Consider the following 26491-nt stretch of genomic DNA (forward strand, 5'->3'; position numbering starts at 1 on the left):
CTCTTAAGAGGTTTTCCAAGGGACCGGCAAAAAAAAAAACTTCTTAAGCAGGAAAACATCTTAAGAGGGTTTTCAATTTTCTCTTAATTTTGTATCAAATTGACATCCAATCGAAGGATTTATAAATATTGTAATTGTATAATAGGTAGATGAAATAAAACATGTTTCGTCTGCTTGCTACAAAAAGTTCACTTTAAGTTGATTTTAGACAACAAAAAAACTGCCTACTTATACTAAATAAATGTAAAGAAGATAAACTAACTTAAAATACCAAAAAAAAAAACTAAAATGTTTATTACGAAAAGGGGGATGAAAGTGAAATGTAACAGCGCAACCACCAACCACGAAACGTAAACCCAAACTAAAAGTTTATTTTCATTTTCATGATAAGGAAAGATGTCTAAAATATTGACAAAAAGGATAGGAAAAGATGACAAAAGTCAAATGTTTCGTCCTAATGCTAGGTCCCATTTAATGTAGAGTGTCAGATTAAGTCAATTTTACAAAGTGTTCAAAATTTACACCAGTCAAAAAATATTAGTATTTTAGAGATTTCCCCGAATTAAAATACAATTGGCGCTTAACGCAACGGCCATATTTAAATTTGCAGATTCACGAAGAAATAATATAATATTGAAATGCAAACTTCGCGGCGCGGCGTTACCGGCATGGACAGGCCTCTCAGATGCAGATTTACGAAGTATTGATTCGAGATAAGACGACATTTTTCCGCGGAAATTGAAATTTCGCGGCCCCCAACATTATTTAAATAATTAAATAAAAATACGATTTGAGTAGATGTCTCCTTTTTCTTTTCAATGGATAACCATCCACATTGTTTATGCTTCTATCTCTATCGCACGCATTATGATTTATGTGAGAGTTGGAGATACATACATTCAGAATAACAGTTCCGTCCATCTGACACAGCAACGTTATGCGATAATGGTCTTTAGAGAAGGGTATTTTAGAGCTCACTATCCCATGCTTATATTATGTATCTTGCATTTGGTTATTCCCAGTGGGCAATGGTCATTTTTCAAATCGGTGAAATGGGTTTTATTGAGAGGCAGAATTGGGCAGAATGACAACAAAGGAGCCGCATGTCGGAGCATAAAACGAAATGGTTATTTTTATTGGGCATTTTAAATCCTGACAATAAGGAAGTTGAGTCCATTTTTTTTATTTATTTTTTATCAATGTTCGCATTCAAACTTAAATACTGGTATTTTTTTTTTTTTTTTTAAAGTTTGTTTTCATAATTAAATTAATTCTCAAAGTTTAAATTTTATTAAGCCCGCCAAAACGAGCGGAAAACGAGCGGAATCCGAGCGGTAAGAGGCGGGGTGTGGTGTGACGTCATTAGAACTGTGAAAACCACGACGCTCAAGCATTTTGTATGGAAAAATTTTTAATTCTTCAACAAGGAATTCCAGTAATTTTTTTACCAATGTTAACTGTCTATTAGAATTGATGTTATTTAAAAAAAAAGAAAATTGATTAAGATTTCATAGTTAAATTAATATTTTAAGTTAGAATATTTGCTTTTCCCGCCCGGTACGGTACTGTACGGTATTGCCGTGGCTACTTGTTGACGTTCCACGCGCTAATTCAGGACCACCGCGCAGAAAAGTAAAGACCAAAAGTAAAATAACGGTTTACAGCCCAGTTCACTGTGAGACCTTTCTGGGCGGCCGGCGGCCTGAAGTGTATCACATGCTATGTGACATGTATAATAATAAAAACTTCTAAGTTATGCAATAAACAACATATTATTATAAAGCACTATACGAATATGTATCTTTAGAAATCCATTTCATATAATAATAACAACAAATACGTACATATATTTGACAAACCCAAATAAACCTTTGGCCTATACACCTCTCTCATCTAAACCGACCATCTCTCATGTAATAGAAAGAGATGCACCATAGGTGATCCGTTGAACGTACAAGTCACGACACATGTGACGTCAGAATTCTTTCGACCAATCGTGGAGCGTCTACAGTCTATTGCTATTGAATGCTTTTTCAAGAACGTTTAACTAATTCTAAGAATAATAATATAGAAATATATTTATATTTTTAGAATCGATATTTTTTTATCTACATGAACATATTTTTTATAAGTCAAAATATTTTTCACTCAACTTCCTTATTATATTTTGTGCTGTAAAACTTTTTAAAAGGGTAATTATTTTGTTGGGGGATTATATTTTGGAACTTTTTAGGCGGGAAATCCTTTAAGGCGGGAAACATATTAAACGGGAAAAAAAAGGCGTATTTTGTATGGGAATTTTTCGGGGTTGAAAAAACTGAACTTCTTAGACGGGAAAACATATTAAACGGGAACTTCTTAAGCGGGTTCCACTGTATATATTTCTTAAGGTATGATAGGGATATTTGCATACCTGATTGTTGTGCAGTGTCAGATTGTCCATTCCTCGGCGCTGGTGATCTGAAAGAAATGAGAATGTTAAATATAACATTTTTAGAAATTAATTTTGAAAATAAATCTCTTCCTGACTTTTGAAATATTGGCATACAGAGCTCCCGGCCAAATAGGCCCCTTTCTCTTTCATCATGATTTTAAATAATGGCTATAGGAAAAGGTGTTTTTTTTTTGGTTGAGTTAGAAAATATTTTTACTAGGTAACATGGCTTCAATATGGGGGGATTAAACTTTACGAAGGATTTGTTTAGGTTTTTTATGTGTCGTTATTATATTTTCATCGTACTGTGCGAGGCAGTCGATGGACGCGTTTTCATGGGTGGAAAGGCCCGCATAAAATGAATTCCACGAGATTTAAGATATGATCTTTAAGGAGGGGAACTTCAGAGTCCCGGTGTAGTTGAGAAACCCTCATCCATTTAGGGGCTCCCAGGACAATGCGAATGGCTTTATTTTGAAACGTTTGTAGTCTTTTTATTTGAGACACGGAAGCGTGGGCCAGATAGGGCTTGCATAGGTTAGTTTAGGCCTTATCCTGGATTTATAAATTAGTAGTTTGTTTCTTGAAGATAATTTTTTATTTCTTTTGCATATCATGGGAGAAAAAATCTCTTCCTGAGGCGATGGTTAGAAGATAATGTGCAGTTATCATTTTTTACTACATAAAGCTTGCCAATGGCAATGCCTTCTGGATCCACAATGTGACATTCTTCCCATCAAGGTAGGACATTGTCACAACAGATGAATGGCCTGATAATAATCGAGGAGTGGCCATCTGGCACCAGGACAGCTTGATGAACAGTGAGACTTACGGTTGATCGGGGCTGGGCTCCTCACGAGGTCTGGCCGAGGCTCCGAGCAGGCCCAGCCAGGACGGAGCAGCCGCTCCGACGCGGTTCATGACAGACACGCACACGCTGACCTGAGGAGTGGCCACCTCGCACCAGGAGAACAGCTTGTTGAACAGTCTGTCAAAAAAAACAACTTCAATTAGTATTGTTTACTGGTAAAATGTTTGCTCTACATTTGATTTATGCATCCTGGTTTATACTTAATTTAAGAATTTCTTCAAAACTTTTAATTTGACCATAACTCTTTTTCAAAGAATAGACAATGGACTAACTCAATTTACCTATACATTTTGTTATGAAAATATTTAATATGTACGTAACAATTGTAATCAGGTACTGATTGCTACTTTGATTATTGTCAATGGTTTTTTTTGACAGCTATATATCGGCGCAAAATAGGAGGAAATGAATTATTCTTGCGGGGTTCTTCACTTACCTACAGGGCCCAGTTGGGCTCGGACTCTGTCGGAATGTCAAAGTGCCAAGTTTATAATCCATGTGAATTTTAAAAGTCGAGCGGAGCAAATGCTCTAATAATTAATTTAATCCAGGCATCCGATCCTGGGAAACGCTGATTATTGCGTTCGTGTGCGAATCGCGGGAAAATACGCGTAATGTGAGACTTAAAATCAAACCCGAAAAAGTAAAACGCGTAAAATGGACAGGGGGTTGTGAGTTTCCGTTTGGGAGTAATCTACGCAAAAGGGCGGCAATCTTCACTCGCTTCGTGCGTGTTAACTATCGGGAACGGGCAGTATTGTCAATTTTATCGGATGGGTTACGTATTTGGGGGCGAGATCGCCTATTACCCACTTTACCACGCACGCCTTGGAGGCAACGCAAACACATGGATGGATGGTCACCGGAGGCAATTGGAGAGGATCTGGTAGTCCCTTGGCTGGGGACTGAACGAGAGATGGAGTTGGCGGGCTGGTCGCCCGCGCTGAAGCAGTCGTGGACCCTTGGAGGAAGGCGTCTCCATCCATCCGCAGCATTAGTTAGTTAGTTAGGGTTAAGATGATGGGGGTAAGTTTTTAAAAACCTTTTCTGTATGTAATCCACTTATAATGTGAAATAGAGGTTATTTGTTATATTTGAAGAACTTGCCTTTCATTGATTTACTTCATCAGTTCCACTTGTGAATAAGCACCTTATGCCCATCCCTGAGGAGGGTTTCTTATGTCTACCGCAGCGCTCGGCAAACTTTGTCACCGACAAAGTTTGGTGTCCAAAAGTTTCTAATACGGAAACAAAGCTGACCACTGTGATGGATTGAAATTATTATGTGCCCCAAAATTACTATGCACCCACTTAATAAGAGGTGTTTACCGGCAACTACCGCTTGCCTCACAAAGTAGGTACAACACACGTAGTATTATTTATCTATAGCATCCATTTAGCTAATAACCCCCCACATTCATATCAGCTCAACATATGCCTACCCAAACCCACGTATCAATTTCTTTTAATTTCTAAAAGTGCAAACGTCCTCCTTTTCTAGCTACACTTTCTGAACTATCAGACAGATTGCTTTTGAATTTTTTTTAATGTAGCATAGAAAATTGTTAAAAACGCATTCAAAAACATTGTCAAATGAAGAATTTCAGGTTTTCATTATCAAGTCATAAGATGTATCGTTACCTCACGACCCTCAGGCTGTAGGACTGCCTGGCAGTGGGGGCTGCGATCAGGACTTCCCCAAGGCACCGTTGACCCTCTCCGAACAGGGCTTCCAGAGCCAGCCGCCCGGCGGGGCGCTCTAGCACCTTCTCCCAGTACTTAACCTACAAATAAATAAACATTTATTAGTACTAACTAAGAAACCAACACTTTACTATCACAGGTCAGGTCTCTGACCGTGATGGGAGTTAAGTGATTACAGTCAAACTTGCTTAAGAAGTTCCCGCATAAGAAGTTTTCCCACTTAAGAAGTTAGTAATCGGTCCCTTAGAAAACTTCTTAAGAGAGTTAGACTGTACGTTCAATCCCGTGTTGAATCTTGTCGTTGTTGGACGTCAGATCTCCGATCATGACGGGTACATGTTCCTTAGCACCTCTTTGTGGATAGAAGGTACCTAGAGTTAGTTATTAAAGTGATTGCGTACCATCCCGCGTAGAATCTTGTCATTGTTGGACGTCAGGTCTCCGATCATGACTGGGTACATGTTCCTCAGCACCTCCTCGTGGATGGCCTGCTCCACCGAGGGCAGGAGCGTCGTCAGGATGGTCGAGGCTCCTTCTTGGAGGTATTCCAGACGTCCATCCACCTGGAGTTAAATCAATAATGATAGGTTAGGTTGAAACAGATAATCTAATATGGTGTTTACAGTTCGTCAGGAAAGGGTAAAATTTATTAAGAATAATTTCAAAAGTTATTACAAACAGAATAGAATCAGCTGGCGCACGGGAATGTTTGCATCGGTGCCCGAAGAGTTGAGGAAGTAACACTAATTTCTAAACACCATTTGATTTTAATGAGAAAAATATTCACTTGAACCATAGTACTATGTATCGGGGGTTTAGGATCACAGAGGCCTATCTACAAAAACCTGGTTTTGAGATAAACGCAAATAAAGATTTTAATGCTTTGAAACTCGGAAAATAATTAACATTTTAGTGAAAGAAATTTTTTTATTTATAGATACATTATCTAACTCCTTAAAACACATATATTTTGGTAATTATTTAAGACCTATGATAATTAAAAAAATATATTTACTAAAAATGAGTGAGATGTGCCTGTGTGTTCCTAACTATTCAGCAATAATTGACCAGGGACGTAAGTATCACAGGGACCTATTTACAAAAACATTGTTTTCAGATGAAAGTTTTAATGTTATGATACCCAGAAAATAAAACACATGTGAAGGTAATATATATATATTTTAATAATAATATTACTTAAAACATACATATTACACAAAACATACATATTACACAAAAATTAAAGACTTTTGATAAGTACAAAAATATTTTTATAAAAAAATGACTGAGATATGCCTTTGTGATCCTTAATATATTCATCAATACTTTACATGGGTTGTTTGAGATCACAGGAATATCAACAGAAACAAAGATTTTAAAATGCTTTTTATTGATTTATAAACATTTTTAGAAATATGCATTCTTCATAATATTCTTTCTCAACTACAGAGCAATAATAATAATTTACAATCATGAAAAAGGACTAAATTCATCTTGATTGACAGAGAAATAATACAAAATTTATGAACTATCATCATCTTCCACGGCAGAGCTAGTTAGCAAAGAATTATAAAAAGTATGGTATTGCTCGCGAATAATTCCCATTGTACACAAATCCTTCAAATCTTTAAGTTTTTCCTCCGTAATTGGGATTGGAGAATTATATTTTTGTACAAGCTCTCCCAATACGAATTGTACCCGAGGAGCTCTTCGAATGCATGGAAGGATTCTGAATTCTTCATCAAAATTATATTTAAAATGAATCCTATCTGGATCATCTTTTCGGTACTGAAACCATTTTATTTTTAGCCAATTAATGTTTTGTCCTTGTGAATCGACTTTTTTATTTTTTATTAAACATTTTTGAATTATGCCAAAATCAATGAAATCTTTTTGATTCATTTCAATAACACTGTAATTTTGATTGGCCATCTGCACAGCGGAATACCACCCCGTTGGATGAAAAATGTCTAATTTTTTTGTTTTATTTTCTATCCTAGCATGAACAGAGTCACATTCCATTTGGGAATGGCCGGATTCGAAAAACATATGGTTGATGATTGGGATGTCAAATTTTTTTACCGCATACATGAACATTGCTGACATATTAATATTTCGGTTTTGACCGCCGCATGTGTCTGAAAAAAAATTCCACTCCTTGCCATCGGAATACTTTTGTAAATAATGGTAAATGCAAGAGGCAATTTCGGTAGAACCCCGTCTTGCAGTTGCTTCGTCCCACATATAGCAAGATGCTTTTTTATCAATATTATAGACGGTTAAGTTGTATACCGCCAACTTTCTACGGTAAAAAAGAGCCTTGGCATTCGTCTTCGGGCAATAACATACCGCTTGCAAATCAAATTCTGCTAAGTGGCATTCATTGTCCAAAGCCTGTACTTTGATAGAATTTTTCTTTTGTCGGGCTGAATCCTTTCTGAACATGTGGGCATCTTGTTCTTCCTTTTGGAGAAGCTTTTCTTCATCGTTCATGTGCGAATATTTAAAGCACGTATCGCATATGTCATTACGTGGCACATGAAACGACAAATTGAAATCGTTATTGAAAATTTGACGATAGAGCCAAAGTTTTTCCGGGATACGGCTCTCCTCCTTGCACTTATCTGAGTACAGTTCGTACATTATCGGTACGTTGAGGTCTTTTGCCAAGTATTCCTTGCTGGAATCTTTCCTGGCATAATGAGAGGGCATCTTAGGAAATGATTTTATATGATTTCTAATGAATTCCTTAGCTTCATCTGGTATTTTTGAGGAAGGGGGGTGGCGCCCTCTTTTATCAATTGCAATAAAATTAAGGGCATTTCGTGCCGACAGGACACTTCGCAAAAATTTTGAAGAAATGTCTAATGTTGAAATTAAGAATCCCTTACAAACTTGTAATTTTACTCCTAAATCGTTCATCAAATAATATTCATTGCTTTTTGATCTCCTGGAGACTAATTGAGCTGTTCTTGTGCTCTTTTTATCCCCAGATTCAATCAAAGAATTTAAAAATAGCTTCTGTTTTTCTAAATCTCCAATAGACCAAAATTCAGTAAAAATACTTTGTCGCAAAGGTTCGGAAAAATTATCATTGCAGGATCTGGGACATTTACTGCAGTCTTTTATCTTCAAACTTCTCCCCTCGACGCTTTTACCCCTCATGGAAATATACGGTAATCCACTTTGTCTTCTGATCCTACGTTTGTTATTTTTCCAATCTTTGGGATCCGCTATTTTGCGTCGTTTCCTCGGGTTGGAATCTGCTGCAACAGGTGGATTTGAAGAGCTGCACGGTAAATCTTCTAGCACCAGAGTATTCTCTAATCCGTCATTGATCACTCCTAATGATGGCAACATAACATTATCTATCGAAGAGTCAGATAACAAATATTCAGGGTCAACATCTGAATTAGCAGCAGAAAAATCTCCGTTAACATTAATTAATTCCACTGTACTAGAAATATCTGAAAGAAAATATAAGTCAATGTTGAAAACATAAATGGCAAATTACTATTGTATTGTATATGTATTACTACTAACTTTTTATTACTGTGTATAATTTACAACAGTAGTTACAACAGCAACTGTAGTGTTTTATCTTTAAGACAATAATGAAGTCCTGAAACTATACAATTACCTTGATGTACTATTATCGATCTTTCCACTTCTGGGTCTTCTGGCATCGATAATTCATTTGCAGATACGTTCCTTTCTTCTGCGACACAAACATCTTGAAGTTCTATGAGACAGAGATTGAAATATTATCACCTGCGTTAAAATCTACTTGATGATATACAAATTTGTTAAAATAACACCATAGTTGAACATATTTGAAAAACAAAACAATTTAAAATTTACGCAAAACAGAAACTATACAATTACCTTGATATACTATAATCGATCTATCGAATTCTGGCTCTTCAGGCAGAGATAATTCATTAGCAGGAACGTTACGCTTCCATTCTTCTGTGACACAAACATCTTGAAGTTCTATAAGATAGAGATTGAAATATTATCACCTGCGTTAAAATATACTTGATGATATACAAATTTGTTAAAATAACAACATAGTTGAACACGTCATTAAAAAAACAGAAGAATGTAAAATGTACGCACAACAGAAACTATACAATTACTTTGATGTACTATTATCGATCTTTTCCATTCTGGCTCTTCTGGCATCGATAATTCATATGCAAGTACTTTATGTCTCCCTTCTTCTGCGACACTAGCATCTTGAAGTTAGAGATTGAAAACTAACATGAATATTGTATGAAAATAAATTTGGGCACGCGAAAACCTAACCTCCAAATTTTTATATGCACATGTTTTTCACTATTATTTAATAAAGTATTGAAAATTGTTGGTTATCACTTACTTGGTTTACGTGCAGCATCGTTCTTCACCATTTCCACAAGCTTTCTACCCCTTGAAAACATTTTTATCGACTGATTAAAATTACAGTGACAGTGGATCAACCAAGTTTCGCGCGGTCCTAACAACGTAGTGTAGAATAACCATAGAAATCCGTAAGTCACACAGAAGCATAACAGCTGTTAGATCAGTGTGGCCCTTGTAAAAATATATTTGTTTAATATCACAAAGGCATAACAGCTTTTAGATCCGTGTGGCCTTAAAAATATATTTTGTTGGTAATGTCACAAAAGTATAACAGGGAATATGCCTTTGTGTTTCTAATTGTATAATTTAATTTGTAGATACGCCCAACCGTATCTCATAAACGGCTCTGTGTACGAGATAGTGCTTTGTGTCACTAATAAATACGATTCTTACATTGCCGAAACCATGCTTAACTCAAAACACGCATTTTTGTAGTTAGGCCCCTGTGATCCTAAACCCCCGGTATTACCTTTGAATCATCTTAGGGTTGCTATTTCCATTTAAACAATCTTAGAACACTCCATTTTTTTTCTACACTTTCTTGACAGAATAAAAAAAAAATTGTGATTTTGAAATGCTACGAAAGTCGACCTCGGTATGTATTGGCAAGGTGACTCACTTCGAGCAAGTAATTGTCCAATGGCTGTTCTTGCTTTGTTTAGAGCAATGTATATCCACGTAAAGACAACCTAATCAAGAACAACTAGTTGCAAATGACTTACTTAGTAGTGCTAGTAATTGTCAATACCTCCCACCACTTTCCATTCAACATAAGCAAGAAAAATTAATGGAAAGTGACTTACTATGGCCGGCAGCAGGAGTGCCACGGCGCGGTCCTTGTGCTCGGCGTGCTCGGGCTTGGCCAGCTGGGACACGCGCGAGCCCACCACGGCCACAGCCTCCGCGGCCAGCAGCAGCAGGGCGGACACGGCCGATCCTCCGCTCATCAGCTGGCAGTGTGTGCTCAGCAGCTGCAGGACGGCGCTCTCCGATGGGATGGCGTCTTTGGTAAATGCCGACTGCAACAAACAACAGAAAATGAGACTTTTAGAAACACACATGAAATGGGAATCTAAAGAATTACAAACTTTTAATATATTTGGTGCCAAGACTGCTAAACAATGCCTTACAGTCAGGTGACTGTATTACGTTGTGTTGAATAGCATTTATATGCAGTTACTGATATTATCTATAACTAGTTGAAGTTCCCCGCATTGCCAAGTTTTTTGAAATCAGATGAACCTCTTATCGAAGTACCAAAATTCTGCTTTTAAACAATTGTATATAATAAGCATCCCGAGCGCTGCATACCGCCAGTTGTTCTGTTCACTATTTCCAGGACCAGCCATTGCACAAATCATTTTCCAGATCTCACTCTTGTCAACAGCTCTCCTTCAGTCACATATTAATTATTGCTATCCTTCTGGTAAATCATTTAAGTCATATAAACTACCCAAATTAATCCATTATCGTACAATTGACTTGATAGGAAGGATAAACCATGTTGTGAAACCAGGAGATATATCTAATGACATATCTAATGACAACCCTAATGAACCCCCTAACATTACAAAAAGGAGTACTGTTGAAGGAATGAGAGTTACATTATTGGAGGCAGGCGCGGCAGCCGCCCTGTCCAGAGCAGCGCGCGCCGCAGCAGGCAGCTGTGCGCGCAGCCAGGGTGCTGCGCGGGACCCACAGCAGCGCAGCACGCCCTCCAGCACAAGCGGGCCGCCCGCATCAGTGGCGGCAGCGTCCTCACTGCTGGCAGCGCCCGTCGGGGCAGAGTCCCGTGATACGCTGAGCCTACAAGAATGCAAACAAGATGCTTTAGTTATATGTCAAAAAGAATAGTTAACAAGATTATTGTGAATTCTGAGAATCTTCTAAGGGTAGGTTGCATTGGACTGGACTAAAGCAATCTGATAAGGTACTTTAAGCAGTTTTCAACAGATGAACATTTTCGGGATTCTTTCAGAGACCACCTAACTGAAAATGCGAAAAGAGAGCTGCATTTGAATCCCTTATGGGCAAAAGGAGAATGGGTTGGATGAGGTTGTTGGCTAAATACCCTATTGAAGTTTTCTTCATCAAGTAGTGGAATATTTTAATAAAGGTATTTAATTTGATTTGACTAACACATAATAATTTTGTCAACTGAAACAGATAAAAATATTTTGGATTTTTTATGTTTTGTGCCTGCATACTGTGTAGATCAAGTTCAGTGATATTTTGACTGTATAGTTATTTTTCTGCAATTGTTTTAAATAGTCGCCTGCACTATTTTCATGTATAATTTCGTAAATATTTTATATGTATATATATGTATGTAAAAGCCTTAATAGGCGTGAAATAAATAAATAAATACAGGATTGGTCACCTGCAGCACTGGAAGATAGTTTCTACGAGGTCCAGCAGGTCAGGGAGGAACTCCAGCAGCTGAGGCGGTGCCGGGTCCTGCTGGTAGCGGGGGTCCGTCTGCAGGGTGCGCAGACGGAGCAGTACACAGTTCACCGTCATCACGTCCAGGAGGCAGGGGAGGCCCCACTCTGACAATGATAAATATGCCATTCAACACAACTAACAAAACCTCATTACAGATAACACAATATACCACATTAAACATGTCAACACACAGCTGACGCTCACATGTAGCTGATTTAGCAATACAAAATATTAAAATTGTGACAAAACACTTGGTGGTGTGACAATTTTATAAATGTACTGCACACCCTGCTTTTATGCCAAAAAATCGAAGTGCCGTTTCATTCTATTCATTTTCATACAAATATTTACTTAGATTTACAATTTTTTTACATAAAGACTGTAAATTATCGCCAAAAACATACTACCTGGGTATACCCTTATCTGCAAAGTAAACATCCTATTGTTACATAATGTTTAATTGGCTAAACACCATCTTAAAACGGTTTAAACAAATCCTTTCGTCGTTGCTTATAGATAAGATAGTTGAAACCACCCCTAGCACTCCAAGTATTAGTTAAGTTGGGCGAGAACTGGCCAGTGGGGTTCAACCATTGCCTTCACGCAAATTTGAAATGAGCTAAGTGATAAGCTAATGAACAATATTAAGATATGGATGCTTAGATAGATAGATTAGAGAACGAAGAAAGGAGTGCAAGGAGAATATATGAAGCGAATGTGAATGGTAGAAGTCGGGGATGCCCAACGAAGAAATGGCACGATTAAGTGAACCAGACACTTCAGATGAGACGATGTTTGAATGTGAATGAGGCAAGGAGTGTGTACCAAAACCGAGTTGTTTGGCAGTCCATCCTCACTGCCTACCCGTGCAGGAAATGGCGTGATGGTTACTTAGTTACTTGAGCTCTTTACCCACATTTACAAAAACATATTTTATCAAAATAAAATTAATTTTTCGGAATAACTTAATTGAGTAAAACCTCAAATTGTAATATTTAAATATTGAAGACAATATTAGTGATTTTTAAACGAAAATCTGAAACAGAAAAATCAGAAAAGGAAACGGTCACATCTGGGACTCGAACCCAGGACCCTTGTCTTTCCGGGACAATGCTCTACCAACTGCGCTAATGGGACCCTATCCTACTCGGTCACTTTTAACTGTATCATACTTCGAATAAGAACTACCAACATTGTCTTCAATTTTTCACCGCACAAAATAAATTATTATATTTATATTCAAAATATTTTTTCAAAATAAAATTAACTTACCGGAAATATTGTCCTTTAAATTTTTGAATGTTTGTGTGGCCAACCACACGGTGTGGGGGACATTATCACAAGCAGTGGCCACGCTGGTCAGCATTGTTTCGGAATACTGAAAATAGTTGAAAAATGCTTAAAAAATCACTTACTAATTAATGATTAATTTCACCCAACTGAGCCAAATGTCATTCATTTAATAAAATGTCATTCATTTGACAAAACGTCATTGGACAAAATATCATTAGGAGAAAAAATGAACAAAATTTCATTCACTGGACAAAATGTCATTCTCTCGACAAAACATCGTTGGACTATATATCACCACTACATAAAATGTCATTCATTGGACAAAATATCTTTGGAAAGAAAGTCCTTGGACAAAATGACCATTGACAAAGTGCTTCTGAACAAATGATTTCAAACAGTTTCAATTTTTTTGTTATATTGTTTAATTTGTAGAACTAAACAGTATTTGCAGTTTGGTGAAATGATTATTACCTGCGTATACATGCCCTGCTTGACCAGAGCGTCCTTGAGCCAGGGGCTGAAGGTCTTGGTGTTGGCGGCACGCGGAGCCCAGATGATGGCGTGCAGTGGTGCCGCGCCCTCCAAGCCAATGTCCTTCATGTGAGGCGTGGAGGGTGGCATAGTGATCAGTAGCCTGGATCATAAATAATCACATTGCGTTAATACATTGCAGAAACAAGCTTTGCTGGCAAAGCCGCACTGAGGGTACTTCATCTTGTTGGGCGATATTAAAGACTAGCTGTACCCCGCCGCGCGTTGCTGTGGCTAAGTCGGCCTGTGCAGATAGAGAAACAATAGAGCGTGTTGCTTTTACGTCCAACATATGGCGCTGTTTTTAAAAAAATATGTTTTTACCTGTCACATGTGACATCTATATAATATAGGTACATATATACAAACACATGCATATATTCGAATGCAATGTTGTGTCAATATTTCATAGCAATCAGTGAAGAATTTTTGGAGATTTATGATTTTGCACAAAACAAACATTTTTATTTATATTGTTAGCAGCGCATTCAAATACTGCCGCCACAGTGTTTAGTTCACCAATTGGCCGCCAGAGGCGCCACTCTCATCACTGTCAGCCAATCAGGTATCTACACTTCGCGAGTGGTTCACAGTATGGTCGGCAGAGGCGCTGCTGGTTGAAGGCGGGAGCGACTCCACCGCCACCTACCGGCCACCCGGGGGACGAGCAAGGATGGCAATGCGCGATATAACCTTACTGAATATTGGATGTTATTATTGTAATAGACCGTGAAGACAATATAATATTTCATCATAACCATTTACTTAGCGTTTTATTATTGCTAACAATATAGATAGTAGTTAAAATTGATACTTATAATTTAAGTTACAGTGTCTTAGCTAAGAATAAGCTAAGTCTCAAACCAATAGCAGTTTCACCAAAATACAGATTTCTACTGTAGGTGCAAAGTAACTTACTGCATTACCAACACGAATACTGGACACATATTGAATCGTTTATATCAACAATTCATTTCAACAAATCAATCTCTTCCATTTTAAAACAATGAAGGAGTTAGATCTCTTCAAAAAGTATTTTTCTGAACAACAGTCAGTTTGAGTCGGTATAACTTTTAAAAGTCCATCAGTATTATAATGTGTTATGTACAGAGCGAACAATAAGATCAGATATTACAAAGTGTTTTGTATTGCAACATGCGAGTAGCCCAGAACATCTCCACCTGCTGACATTGACAAAACACAAAGAACCAAAAAACCATCAGATGGTGTGATCTCACCTCCAAGCAGTCTGGAAGCAGTAATGCGCGGCGCACAGTGCAGGTAGAGGCGGTGCGGGCCAGCGGTCACACACGCCCGCTGCGCCCAACAGAGAGAGCAGCGCGTCCAGCAGCAGGGGGTACTTCAGCTTGTCCGGAGTGCCCAGGACAAAGTTGCACGCCAGCCCATCGAGCTTGGGTGTCTCCTGAACAAAGCAGAATTAATGTATTATATTATATTCAATGTAGAAACATAGTAATTTGACAAACACAGTGAAGTTATTTCTTCAAACAGGGCGAGGAAGAGCATTTTCTTAAAGAAAATCTGGTTGAATACAGAATTATCGTAATTAATTATAACTATTTTTGTCAAACCCATTGAAAGATGGTGGTCAGCTTGTTTGACGCAAGAAGCAGTAATATGATTTTTAAAAAAAAATAATTGAACTTGGAAAATGGGAAAAAAATGTTGGTTTTTACATCCTTTACATGAAAACACAAACGAATTTATGGTGTGTAACATATATATATGCATATGTTCCAAATATAATTAATGGAAAAAAAGGAAAAAATTAACAATGCAAAATTTAAAAACTACATCATTTTTAAACCACGATTAATCATTTGGATTCGTGTGAATCACAAAAGATGTAATCAATCAATAACATGAAATAACAACATTTTCAGGTAAACAATGGCATGTGCATGTAGATACCATTAAAAAGCCGTTTAAATCAATCAAAGTTGTAGCGTGTAAAATGTGTTAATTGAAAACACTTAACATAAAACAGGTTAGAAATGAAAAAAATCTTATCGTTCCTTACTTGAAAAGTTTGGGTTATTGTATTCGGGAGAAAATGTGGAATCTGTTACACTGACATTGCTGTCAAAAGAATCCACACAATTTACAATGTTTACAATAACCTCATCCATTAATTGCGATGACAAAGAATATTATATGTGTCGGCTATCCGTCATCTTGCATCACTTACCACACTTTACTTGAGACAGAATTTATTTATTTATTTATTATTGGATAATTTGTATAGCGCCGCTTTTGTGAGATATCACCTCAGGGGCGCTTTACAGTTGATGCAGGTATTACAGAAAATATAAATATTACAAAAATAGAGTGAAGTTAAGTTAAGTAAAATGAAGTAAGGGTCAATCCGCACCAAATCATCCAGAAAATTTTGGATTTGTCACCCACCATCTCAGATTTTGATGAAACTTTAAATTTTTAATCCTTCTATATAGATAAGAAAATATACCAAATTTTACCTTCCTACCTCAACTCGTTTTTTTTTTATGGGCAGTTGAAGTTTGGGCAAAATAAGCGTTTTTACATATTCCGAGCACTCCGGAAGAGCTTGTACCTTCAATGAAAAAAAATTGTATCTTTGTCATTTATAGTGCAAATGCAATGAAAATTTTCAATATTATCAAGAAAACTATGCTGATTGCAGAAAAAAATAAATAAACCCTTTATATTTATCTACTTGACTTTAAAAAATTACCAAAAGTAATTTTTTAAGTAATTTTTGGGACGGAAAAGGTACTTTACAAAAAAGCAATATCTCGGGAAGGTACAGTGTTAATGAAGTAATTTTTTTTTTATTCATATCTACAAATAGCATAGAATCACATACAAAAATAAAATTCATGGCATTTTACTTGCTTCAATAAATAAAATCCATTTTAAACTTTTTTCAAACTTTTTGTAATTTTTTTTTTATTCTTATCTACAATAAACATAGTACAACCTAAAAAAATAAAACTCCTGGTATTTTGTGTGCTTCACAGTGTAGAAACGTTTTTAAAATGAGAAATCTTAATCATACAGAATTGTTCCAAGTTTTTTAAAATCTAGATACTGTATTTCCAAATAAAAAAAGTCAAACTTATTCGGTCCTTTACAACATGCTGGTAAGCTTGCAATGTAAGCTGTCAGTTAAAGAAGTGTTGATTTCTTGTAAAAAAATTTCTTTGTTTAAAACATTTTCAACTTCACTTATGTCTTCTTGAAAAGTGTTAAGCTCTTCAATTTCATTGTTAAGGTTTTGGCTCTTACTAATTTTTGCTCTGCATGCATTACAAATTTTTTGTCCAGGGATTGCTTTATTAGTTACTTTTAGAATGGTATTAATGTTCTCTGAAAATTCCAAGGATACTGTTCTTAAAGTTTTTGTAATTTTCCTTTTGTGGCTTTGGAACGGGTCAAAACAAGCTTTTTGAAATGTTTCATATTTATTTAAGTTAAATATTCTGTGGTGCTCACAAATGTTGAAAACCAAGTCTGTAGATACAAAACTTCTTTGTTGAATAAGCTTTTTTTCAAATTCACTTAACAAATCCACACTCGTTAATTTCTCTGACTTAGTATAACTTTTTTTGTGACATTCAGTACCATTATGTTGTCCCACACTACATTTAACTAAACTTGTTTCGATTAGAGACATTTTAACAACGTACACCATAACATGAAACAACTACTGTATTTATATAGATGATCACTGCTTTGAAGCTGACTCAGAACTAAGCATGTCAGAGGAAACAAAGCATGTAGTATCCTGCAAACTTAGTGATGAGGCAGATAGTAATTTTCATGTTCTGTCTTGTTCATGTTGAAGATACATCATTTCCATGTAGTGACTTGTCTCTAGGACTGTTTCTTTGATATTAGTCCATTCATTCAACCTATATTACTAGCTATATACCTAAACTATAACTTTCCCAATTACAAACTAAAAATAGATATAAAAAAAATCACAAAAAGTTTGAAAAAAGTTTAAAATGGATTTTATTTATTTTTGTATCTAGATTTAAAAAAACCTAGAACAATTCTGTATGATAAAGATTTCTTATTTTAAAAACGTTTCTACACTGTGAAGCACACAAAATACCAGGAGTTTTATTTTTTTAGGTTGTACTATGTTTATTGTAGATAAGAATAAAAAAAAATTACAAAAAGTTTGAAAAAAGTTTAAAATGGATTTTATTTATTGAAGCAAGTAAAATGCCATGAATTTTATTTTTGTATGTGATTCTATGCTATTTGTAGATATGAATAAAAAAAAAATTACTTCATTAACACTGTACCTTCCCGAGATATTGCTTTTTTGTAAAGTACCTTTTCCGTCCCAAAAATTACTTAAAAAATTACTTTTGGTAATTTTTTAAAGTCAAGTAGATAAATGTAAAGGGTTTATTTTTTTTTTCTGCAATCAGCATAGTTTTCTTGATAATATTGAAAATTTTCATTGCATTTGCACTATAAATGACAAAGATACAATTTTTTTCATTGAAGGTACAAGCTCTTCCGGAGTGCTCGGAATATGTAAAAACGCTTATTTTGCCCAAAATTCAACTGCCCATAAAAAAAAAACGAGTTGAGGTAGGAAGGTAAAATTTGGTATATTTTCTTATCTATATGGAAGGATTAAAAATTTAAAGTTTCATCAAAATCTGAGATGGTGGGTGACATGGCCTGGATGATTTGGTGCGGATTGACCCGTAAAGGAACAGGTGACACGAAGATAGAAGATGGAGACTCTGCAGCAAGAATCCCAGGTGGTGAAGAAACTGGTCCAACTGCTGCAGCGAAAGAGTCCACCGCGTCCACCAACAGTGCCAGCACGAGGTTTGTCATCCGTCCAGGTATGTGTCTGCTGCTAATAAAGCGCTGACACACTATCCTCTCACAGATACCAGACCTTGGCAGCACCGCTGTGACGTTCTACGAAGATAGAAGATGGAGACTGCAGCAAGAATCCTAAGTGGTGAAGGAACTGGACCAGCTGCTGCAGTAAGAGAGTCCACCGCGTCCAACAACAGCGTCCAGGTATGTATCTGCTGCTAATAAAGCGCTGACACCTCACATAGATAAGAGACCCTGGTAGCACCGCTGTGACGTTTGGCAAGTCCATCATTTATCTCCATGTAATCCTGTTCCTGGTAATTGTTGAAGTGGTGCATTCTGTCCGCAATAAAAAGCGACGGTTGGGTAATAACTTACCCTGGGCTTAGTAAAAAACTTGCCAGTGTCCAAGCTTGCCCAGTTTCCGAGAATTTTGTTGAAAACATCTGGAGTGCATTTATCGGTCGCCGTTCGTTTCGAAAGTCCAATATTTTTGAGCAAATTTCAGAATATTCACTTTAAAACACTGCACTCAAATCACATATTATAAAGTTCTAATAATTATTAAGTTTATTTTTATTTAAGTTCAAATGTTGATGGATTGATTTTAAAAATAATTTCAAAGGGATGTTGCCTCATTTCCCTTGAAAATACTAAAAAAACACAAAGCGGTTGGAGGAAGCGTTAGGACGCGTCCTGCTGCCACGAAGGGCGCTACAAAAAAACGGCGAATGTCGGATACCACTGATTACATAATCTCAAATCGTCCGTTATAATAGTGCTACCACTGCGAGTGTGATCTCCAGCAAAAGAAGACATCAGAAAACATCGTTTAATTGAAAAAACTTCAATTTTTTCAAAAATGTCAGTTAACATGGTCTTTACCCAAGCAGCTCTTTTAAAAGATCTTTTTCTTAAAACCCAATATTTAATGGGATACCATTTAATTGCTTCTCACAAAAACAAAAAAAGACTTCAACCATTTAACACCTCGTATGCCGGGCCCGCATATGCGCGGCCCATACAAATTTAAAAAAAAAAAAAAAAAAAAAAATTTATATGCGATTTTAACCCTAATGTACAAAGAATTTGTATGGAGAACAAGGTCTTAATCGCTTGAGCTATTCTCGTTCTTTACGCATCATATTTCAGAAACACTTGAAGCTTCTTCCACATCTAATTTTAAATTTTTCTGTGGGATGCCAACTCAACCAAAAATAACGGTCAAAGCAGGTCAAAGTGAAACATCGCGGTTCTATTTTAAAGTGCCAAAACGAAGTAATTTATCAATAAAACGTAAGTAATGTTTTTTTTATACATAGTTTATTGTTCACGGCATGTGTTTCGGTAAATTTAAAAAACGAAAACTCAAAATAACCGACAAAATATTACGTCAAAGTATACGCCATGTTTTCGTGATAAAAATGTTCGTTTTATTTCTAGCTATGTTCCATCATATATTGTGTGATTTGCTTTGTTTCGTATCTCATTTTGCAGATAAATCAATTGAGAACATATATCACAGCCTTTGATTTGTCCATATTTAGTTAATATTTTACAAAAAATAATATTCTAATGTCCTCCGCGCTAAAAAAGTGTCCGAGAAATTTTTTGACGTTTCTCCATCAATATTTACGTAAATATTGCCTAATCTTATAAGGATTGTACATTATTATGTAAAGAAAACTATTGAGATTGTGTATAAAAGCCCTAGTTTCGTCAATATTTAGTTAATATTTTTTAATTAAATAAATACGAGACATCGGAAACCTGCACAAATACACGTGAACTGTTTATATGTATGTGTGAGAGGCCATCTTGAAATCATATCCGCGCCTGCGTAAAACGCACTTCGATCTGCGCGCGCAAATATGAACGATTTTTACAAATTCAAATTTTGTATGGGAGCTACAGGGTTCTTACAAAATACATGATTTATTAGAAATATTTATTTCTAATAATATTTATTAGAAATATTATTTTTTATTTATAAAAATGGTAATAAATATCACAAAATTAGATCAGTTATATAGGGTGTGCAAAAAAGTACTAACAAACTTTTTTTTTGTTTAGGTATAAAATATTTATACGCGTATTGATGATTATATTATATAATGAAATACATGATTGTTTCTATTGTTATAGAATGGAGATTCCAAGCGTGTCAACGGAGGAAGACACTACAGAAGAAAGATTTGCAGTCATTGCGACGGTATGTTGTGTATTAGTAGTAGTTCTATAGTGGTTGTACGCTTCATCCTTTCCAAAATTGAAAGACATTCGTGTAACAATTAATGTTTACAGTTTCAGATTCCGGGATGGCAGGCTGACCCGAGACCATCAACCTCCTCTACGCATCGGGCTCCAAATACTCAGGTAATTATAATAACACTTGGCTAACTTTTACAGCGCCATTTTTGTCTTGTATTACCTCAAGGACGCTTTACATAGCTGTATATATATTTTTTTTCTTTTCTTTCTGTCTATAGGAAACCGACCACATCGTTGCGGAGTTCTACGGATTCACTGATAGCGAGGATGAATCCCTCGCCGGTGATGTAGAACTTCCGTCAATGGTGGATATGGATGTTCCTGAGGATGAGTTGGAGCCTTTGGAGGAGGGGGAGGAGGAGAATCCAGAGGAGCAGACCTTCACCTGGTCCGAGGATTTCTCCACCTTCACGGGTCAGCGTGAGCATTTTGCCGTCCTTCAACCTGGCCCATCACCCGACGTGTTCCCTCCGACAGTCGCTACATCTCCATATGACGTCTTCTCCAAAATATGGGACTTGGAAACAATGTCCTATATCGTGGAGGAGACCAATAGGCATGCATGGAGCGCACTGGACGAGGTGAACACTGAGGATGGACTGTTGGATTTAACAACTTATTCCAGGCTGAAGGACTGGCAAGATGTTACAGTCGCTGAACTGTATGTATTCTTCGCGATGCTTATATACATGTCCATTTGTTACAGAGCTCAGTTATCAGAATACTGGACAACAGACATTTTAGAGATGCCTAAATTTAGGACTCTAATGTCGCGTAATAGGTTTCTTCTGATAATTCGGTTCCTACACTTTGTTGACAATAACACAATTTCTAAAGTCGGTTACCAAAACAAGCTTGCAAAAGTTAAACCACTATTGGATATAATGAATGAAAAGTTTTCCAGTCTGTATACTCCCCACGAAGATATTAGCATAGACGAGTCCCTGTTGCTCTGGAAGGGTCGCCTAAGTTTCAAGCAGTGCATCCGCACTAAGGCGGCTCGGTTCGGCATTAAAACCTATGAGCTGTGCGAATCGTCAACAGGGTACTTGTACCGCTTTATTATGTATGCGGGGATGAATACAGAAGTCGAAGAGAACCATCTTGGGTTTTCGGGTAAAACTTCAAAAGTTGTACTCAAACTCATGGAGGGGCTCTTTGACAAAGGGTACTGCCTCTACATGGACAATTTTTATAATAGCATGCCATTGACTAGGTACCTGAAACAAAGGAATACCGATCTTATCGGTACCCTCAATCGCCGCCGAAAGATGGTACCTCAAATCATTAAAAGCATGAAGAAGAGTGTGCCACGGCTTACCATCATTGGTAGACACTGTGGTGACATGTCAGTCGTTGCCTGGAATGACATTAAAATTGTCACCATGGTGTCTACCTACCACAACAGCGACACGGTTGAGGGTAAAAGAGGGTTAGAGAAATACCAAATGCCTCTATCTGTGCTCCAGTACAATCGCTTCATGGGGGGAGTGGATACCAAAGATTCGCTGTTATCCACTTACCGCATGGAGAGAACGCGGGGTTACAAATGGTACATTAAGGTATTTCGTCGCCTACTCAATGTCAGCATCCTGAATAGCATGGTGATATTTAGGCAGCTTCACCAAGAAGACCCAGGGAAGCCAATATTGCACCGCGCATTCAGGATGAAATTGGCATCTGAGCTTCTAGAGCGACACTATCCCTCTTTGGTTAAACCCGCACCGAGCGCTTCCATCGTCGTAGCCACTCTTAGGTTAAATCGTTCTCTTGATCATTTTCCAGATGAAACCCCAAAGATGGACAGTAAGAATCGACGCATTCGCAGAAGGTGCTTACTATGTTCACATCGTAAAATACGCAAGGATGTTTCTACGATTTGCGTAGCGTGCGATGTTTTCCTTTGCATTGGGGCGTGTTTTAAACAATACCACACTTTAGAACATTTATAATTTTTTTTTTCAAATCGTTTTTTTCCATTTAGATTCTTTTTTTTATACAAAATTTTAAAAATTGCCATGAAGAGGAAATTCATCATACCTAATAGTGGCAGTCCCATAATTACAGTTCAGGAATTGTATCGCTATTTCTTGCATTAGTGTTGTTGTTTGTTATAATGTTATTGTTTGTTATAATGTTATTGTTTGTTATAATGTTATTGTTCTTTGAATGTTGGTTGCGGTTGTTATTTGTTGAATGTGTGTTATCATTTGTTACTTGGATTTTGTTATCTGTGATTGTAATTTGGCACTGGTTGTTGTTATTTATGGTTTTAATTATTTATTGAATGGGTGTATTTGTGCATTATTTGAATAAAAATGTTTACTGAAACAAGTGCATTGTGCATCTTTGCATTGTTTGAATTTTCGTTTCCATTCATTGTATCTTCCACTTTTGAGGAGGACAGAAACAGTGTCTAAAAATTTGAATATTATAATAATAAATTTATGTATGTGAAAAATGATTTTTTTCGCAGTCTCTCGACCAAAGATTAAAAAAACGTGTTTCATGTACCTGTTCTAAAACTGAAATAAATATGATGAAATTTTTTTCTTATTTATTTTTGAACCACACAGTATCTGAATTTAAAAAACGCATTTAAATAAATAAATAAATATTAATAAAAAAAATATTAGAAAATTTTATTTTTATTCCCCGAGTCATGATTTTTTTGTCACCCTGTTCTTTCAAACACATCTGTATACATGGGCTGGCCGCCATTGTCCGCAACCGAATTCAGAGCAATGCAAAAAGATCGCGAATTCTTCTAAGGTAAACTCTTACTTCTTTCATTATTTTTGATATAAATTGATTGTGGACATAATAGATTTGAGGTATCATCAGAAAGATAGTTTTATCTACATTATTTTGATGTAATTTTTATAATATTTCACCCAAGAAAAGTGATGAGAATTTACTTCGTAAGAAATGTCAAAATTTTTACGTCCTAATGAATAGTTTTATTATTAGCATTATTTATTTACAGGTTTCTTGTACAAAATAATATTATTAGTAACAACAGTTGTATAAACTACCGAAATCTGGAAGAATTGTTATCATATACTTATAAAATACGACACAAAAAAATTTTAAGTGGACACTTGACGTTTGATTTTTTTTTTGAATAAATGAAAATATTTTACATTTTCAAAGAAGTGTCAATGGCATTACTTCTTCGAAAAAACCTTTGGATTATTTTTTTTCACGAGGGGTGTCTATTCAGGTTTGTGTAGAAATAAAAAAATCAGTTAATTTTCTTATGAATATATTTTTTTTACATTTGTTTGCCGAATGGGAAAATTTTTACACATTTTTTTTGTTAAAGTTAGCTATTCTGGGAAAACTTGTAACAATATTATCATGTAATATATATGAATAATAAGATACATTATCTGATAAACAGAAAACAATCGCAAAATAAACAATTTCTTTGTTTTTAAACGGATGTTTGACCAAAAGGCAGGAGAGTAATTTGCGCGCGGTTTTTTTCAAAAAAGTTTGGAATTTCCGGGCATACAACAGGTTAAACACAGAAATTCATCCTCATACCTGATTGTTGATCTCAGTGTTTGTAAGTGCATAGAACTTGGGCCGCATGGATAGGTCAGCGTCTTGCGCCACGCGGCGCCTGTACGCCTGCTCCACATGTGGTACGTGGCAGTACACGCGTGCTGCACCGGCAACACCGCCTGCCGGGGCCTGCGTAGAGTCGCCGGGGGCGAGGCCAGGGGCAATGACGAGATTCCATTCAATCTGAAGGAGTGAAATAACAAAGATTAATACAGTAGTTAATTCGAACCCTGATAATTCGAAAAAATGGGTAGTTTGAAATTAAAAAAAAAAAACAGGGAATAAACACACGCGCAATGTAAATGAAAAGGGCGAAAGAGCAAGGCTCTCTCTCTAATGGATTCCAGGCGTCGATGAAAACAAAATATAAATTTTATTGGTAGGTAAAATTATTTTATTATGTTGATGTCACCTATGACCAGAGATGTGCAAAATGGGTACCCAAAACCATTTGAAATGCAAAATGGAAATGGGTCAAAACTTTTCCATTTGAAAATGCAAAATGGTTTTTAGAAAAGCATTTCAAATGCAAAATGCAAAATACCTATTTTCAAAATGCATTGAAAATGCAAAATGGTTTCTCAGGTTAAACAATTAAAATAATAATAGATTTTTTAAACAATTTTATCATTTAATAATGGACGTCAATGTGTTCTACATATTACATGATGGTAAATCTAAAAATTCCACGACTACAGATTATGAAACCACAAAAAATTTGCGCAGGACTAATGTTGCCAACGTAAAAACATAGAAACTGCTATCTAATATTTAATATTACAGCGTCATGGCTCATGTTCAGTATTTTTTGTAATGGTATCACTCAATTGGCAGGGCTCCTACCAGGGAGCAACTTGACAAATGTAAATTATCTCTCATAGCGAGGTTGAGGACCGACTGATATTTGGGGCTTATGAAAAAAGGATGAGTGGAGTAAGTAGGAAGAATGTTGCAAAAAGCATTTAAAATGGAAAATGCATTGAGAAAAGCATTTAAAATGCAAAATGCAAAATGGTTTTCAGAAAAGCATTTAAAATGCAAAATGGAAAATACCCATTTTGCATTTCCATTTGAAATGGATTTATTTGAAATAAAGCACATCTCTGCCTATGACAAATAAAAACATGTTTTATTTGAAAAACAGTACCATCTTTTGGACATAAAAGTAACACGCGCTATTACAGCCACAGCAACGTGTGGCAGGGTTCAGCAAATTATTTCATAAATCTGAATTCGAATTATGTGAGAATTCGTTAATTCATAATTTGGATTTTAATTTCCGCTACATTCTGTATTATATCCATCAATCACATCCAACTGCTTCCAAATTCTGGTTAATAGTGTTGGGTGTTGATGGCATCTAGCTGTTACATATTTGTAATGGCAAGTTTTGATATAGTGCTAGTCTAGACATAAGTCTGGACATAGATCTGGACATTCACAGGACTGGGCCACAGGTTTGAACTAAGGTCTGATTTAGAACATGATGCATAGGTGACGACGTGTACAGATATAGACATAGGTTTCCAGACCCTGTTCAGATAGCAAGTTAGGCAAGTGGGATGTGAGTGTAATACCTGTTGCAACAAGCAAGGCGGCGCATCGTACAGATGCTTCATGATGTACTCCAGCAGCAGCAGGAGCCGGGTGGTCAGCATCAGTTGATGGGGTGCGACCTGGCCTGCCGCTTTTCTGTCTGACATGTTAAGGGACTCACACACCTGAAAACAAAAATAACAAGAAAAAACATTATAAACTTGCACTCATTTTTTTTTACATAATCATATGCCAAAGTACACGATACAGGTCATGTATCATGACTCTACTGAAGAGACTAATTGGTGTGTTGTGGGCGTGTGTTCAATGTAAGGACAATTTTGCCTTACGTCTAGTGAACTTGTTAAAATCATTTTCAAATATCGAAGTTGGTTCATGAACACAAAATCAATTTCATTCACCTGTGTAGGGGGCCTAGGAGTCAAAAGGTCGTATATAAATTGGCAACATCAGTTTTATTTTAAATTGGTGCAGATCACACTTCTAAGATCTCAATGATGTGTACCTTCCTTATATAAATAGAAAGAAATGTTTTGTACTCAACATACAATGTAGTA

The 26491-nt window shown here is 36.3% G+C and overlaps 1 protein-coding gene across 2 annotated transcripts in view; it reads right to left on the reverse strand.

The window, feature by feature from the left end:
* The window catches only part of poe (E3 ubiquitin-protein ligase-like protein poe), a 133893-nt gene that overhangs the window by 87256 nt on the left and 20146 nt on the right, over positions 1-26491 (reverse strand). For both annotated transcript variants that reach the window (XM_089633226.1, XM_089633227.1), the window contains exons 17-28: positions 25955-26098; positions 24357-24560; positions 14921-15105; positions 13623-13785; positions 13131-13236; positions 11794-11962; positions 11018-11219; positions 10217-10432; positions 5411-5572; positions 4947-5089; positions 3267-3422; positions 2414-2460 (exon numbers count right to left, since the gene is read on the reverse strand). In XM_089633226.1, coding sequence (XP_089489352.1) covers positions 2414-2460; positions 3267-3422; positions 4947-5089; positions 5411-5572; positions 10217-10432; positions 11018-11219; positions 11794-11962; positions 13131-13236; positions 13623-13785; positions 14921-15105; positions 24357-24560; positions 25955-26098 — 1897 coding nt within the window. The remainder of the gene's footprint in view (positions 1-2413; positions 2461-3266; positions 3423-4946; positions 5090-5410; positions 5573-10216; positions 10433-11017; positions 11220-11793; positions 11963-13130; positions 13237-13622; positions 13786-14920; positions 15106-24356; positions 24561-25954; positions 26099-26491) is intronic.

This window comes from Hesperophylax consimilis, chromosome 7, assembly GCF_061612785.1.
Source record: "Hesperophylax consimilis isolate HC1 chromosome 7, BYU_Hcon_1.0, whole genome shotgun sequence".
NCBI classification, from domain to species: Eukaryota; Metazoa; Arthropoda; class Insecta; order Trichoptera; family Limnephilidae; genus Hesperophylax; species Hesperophylax consimilis.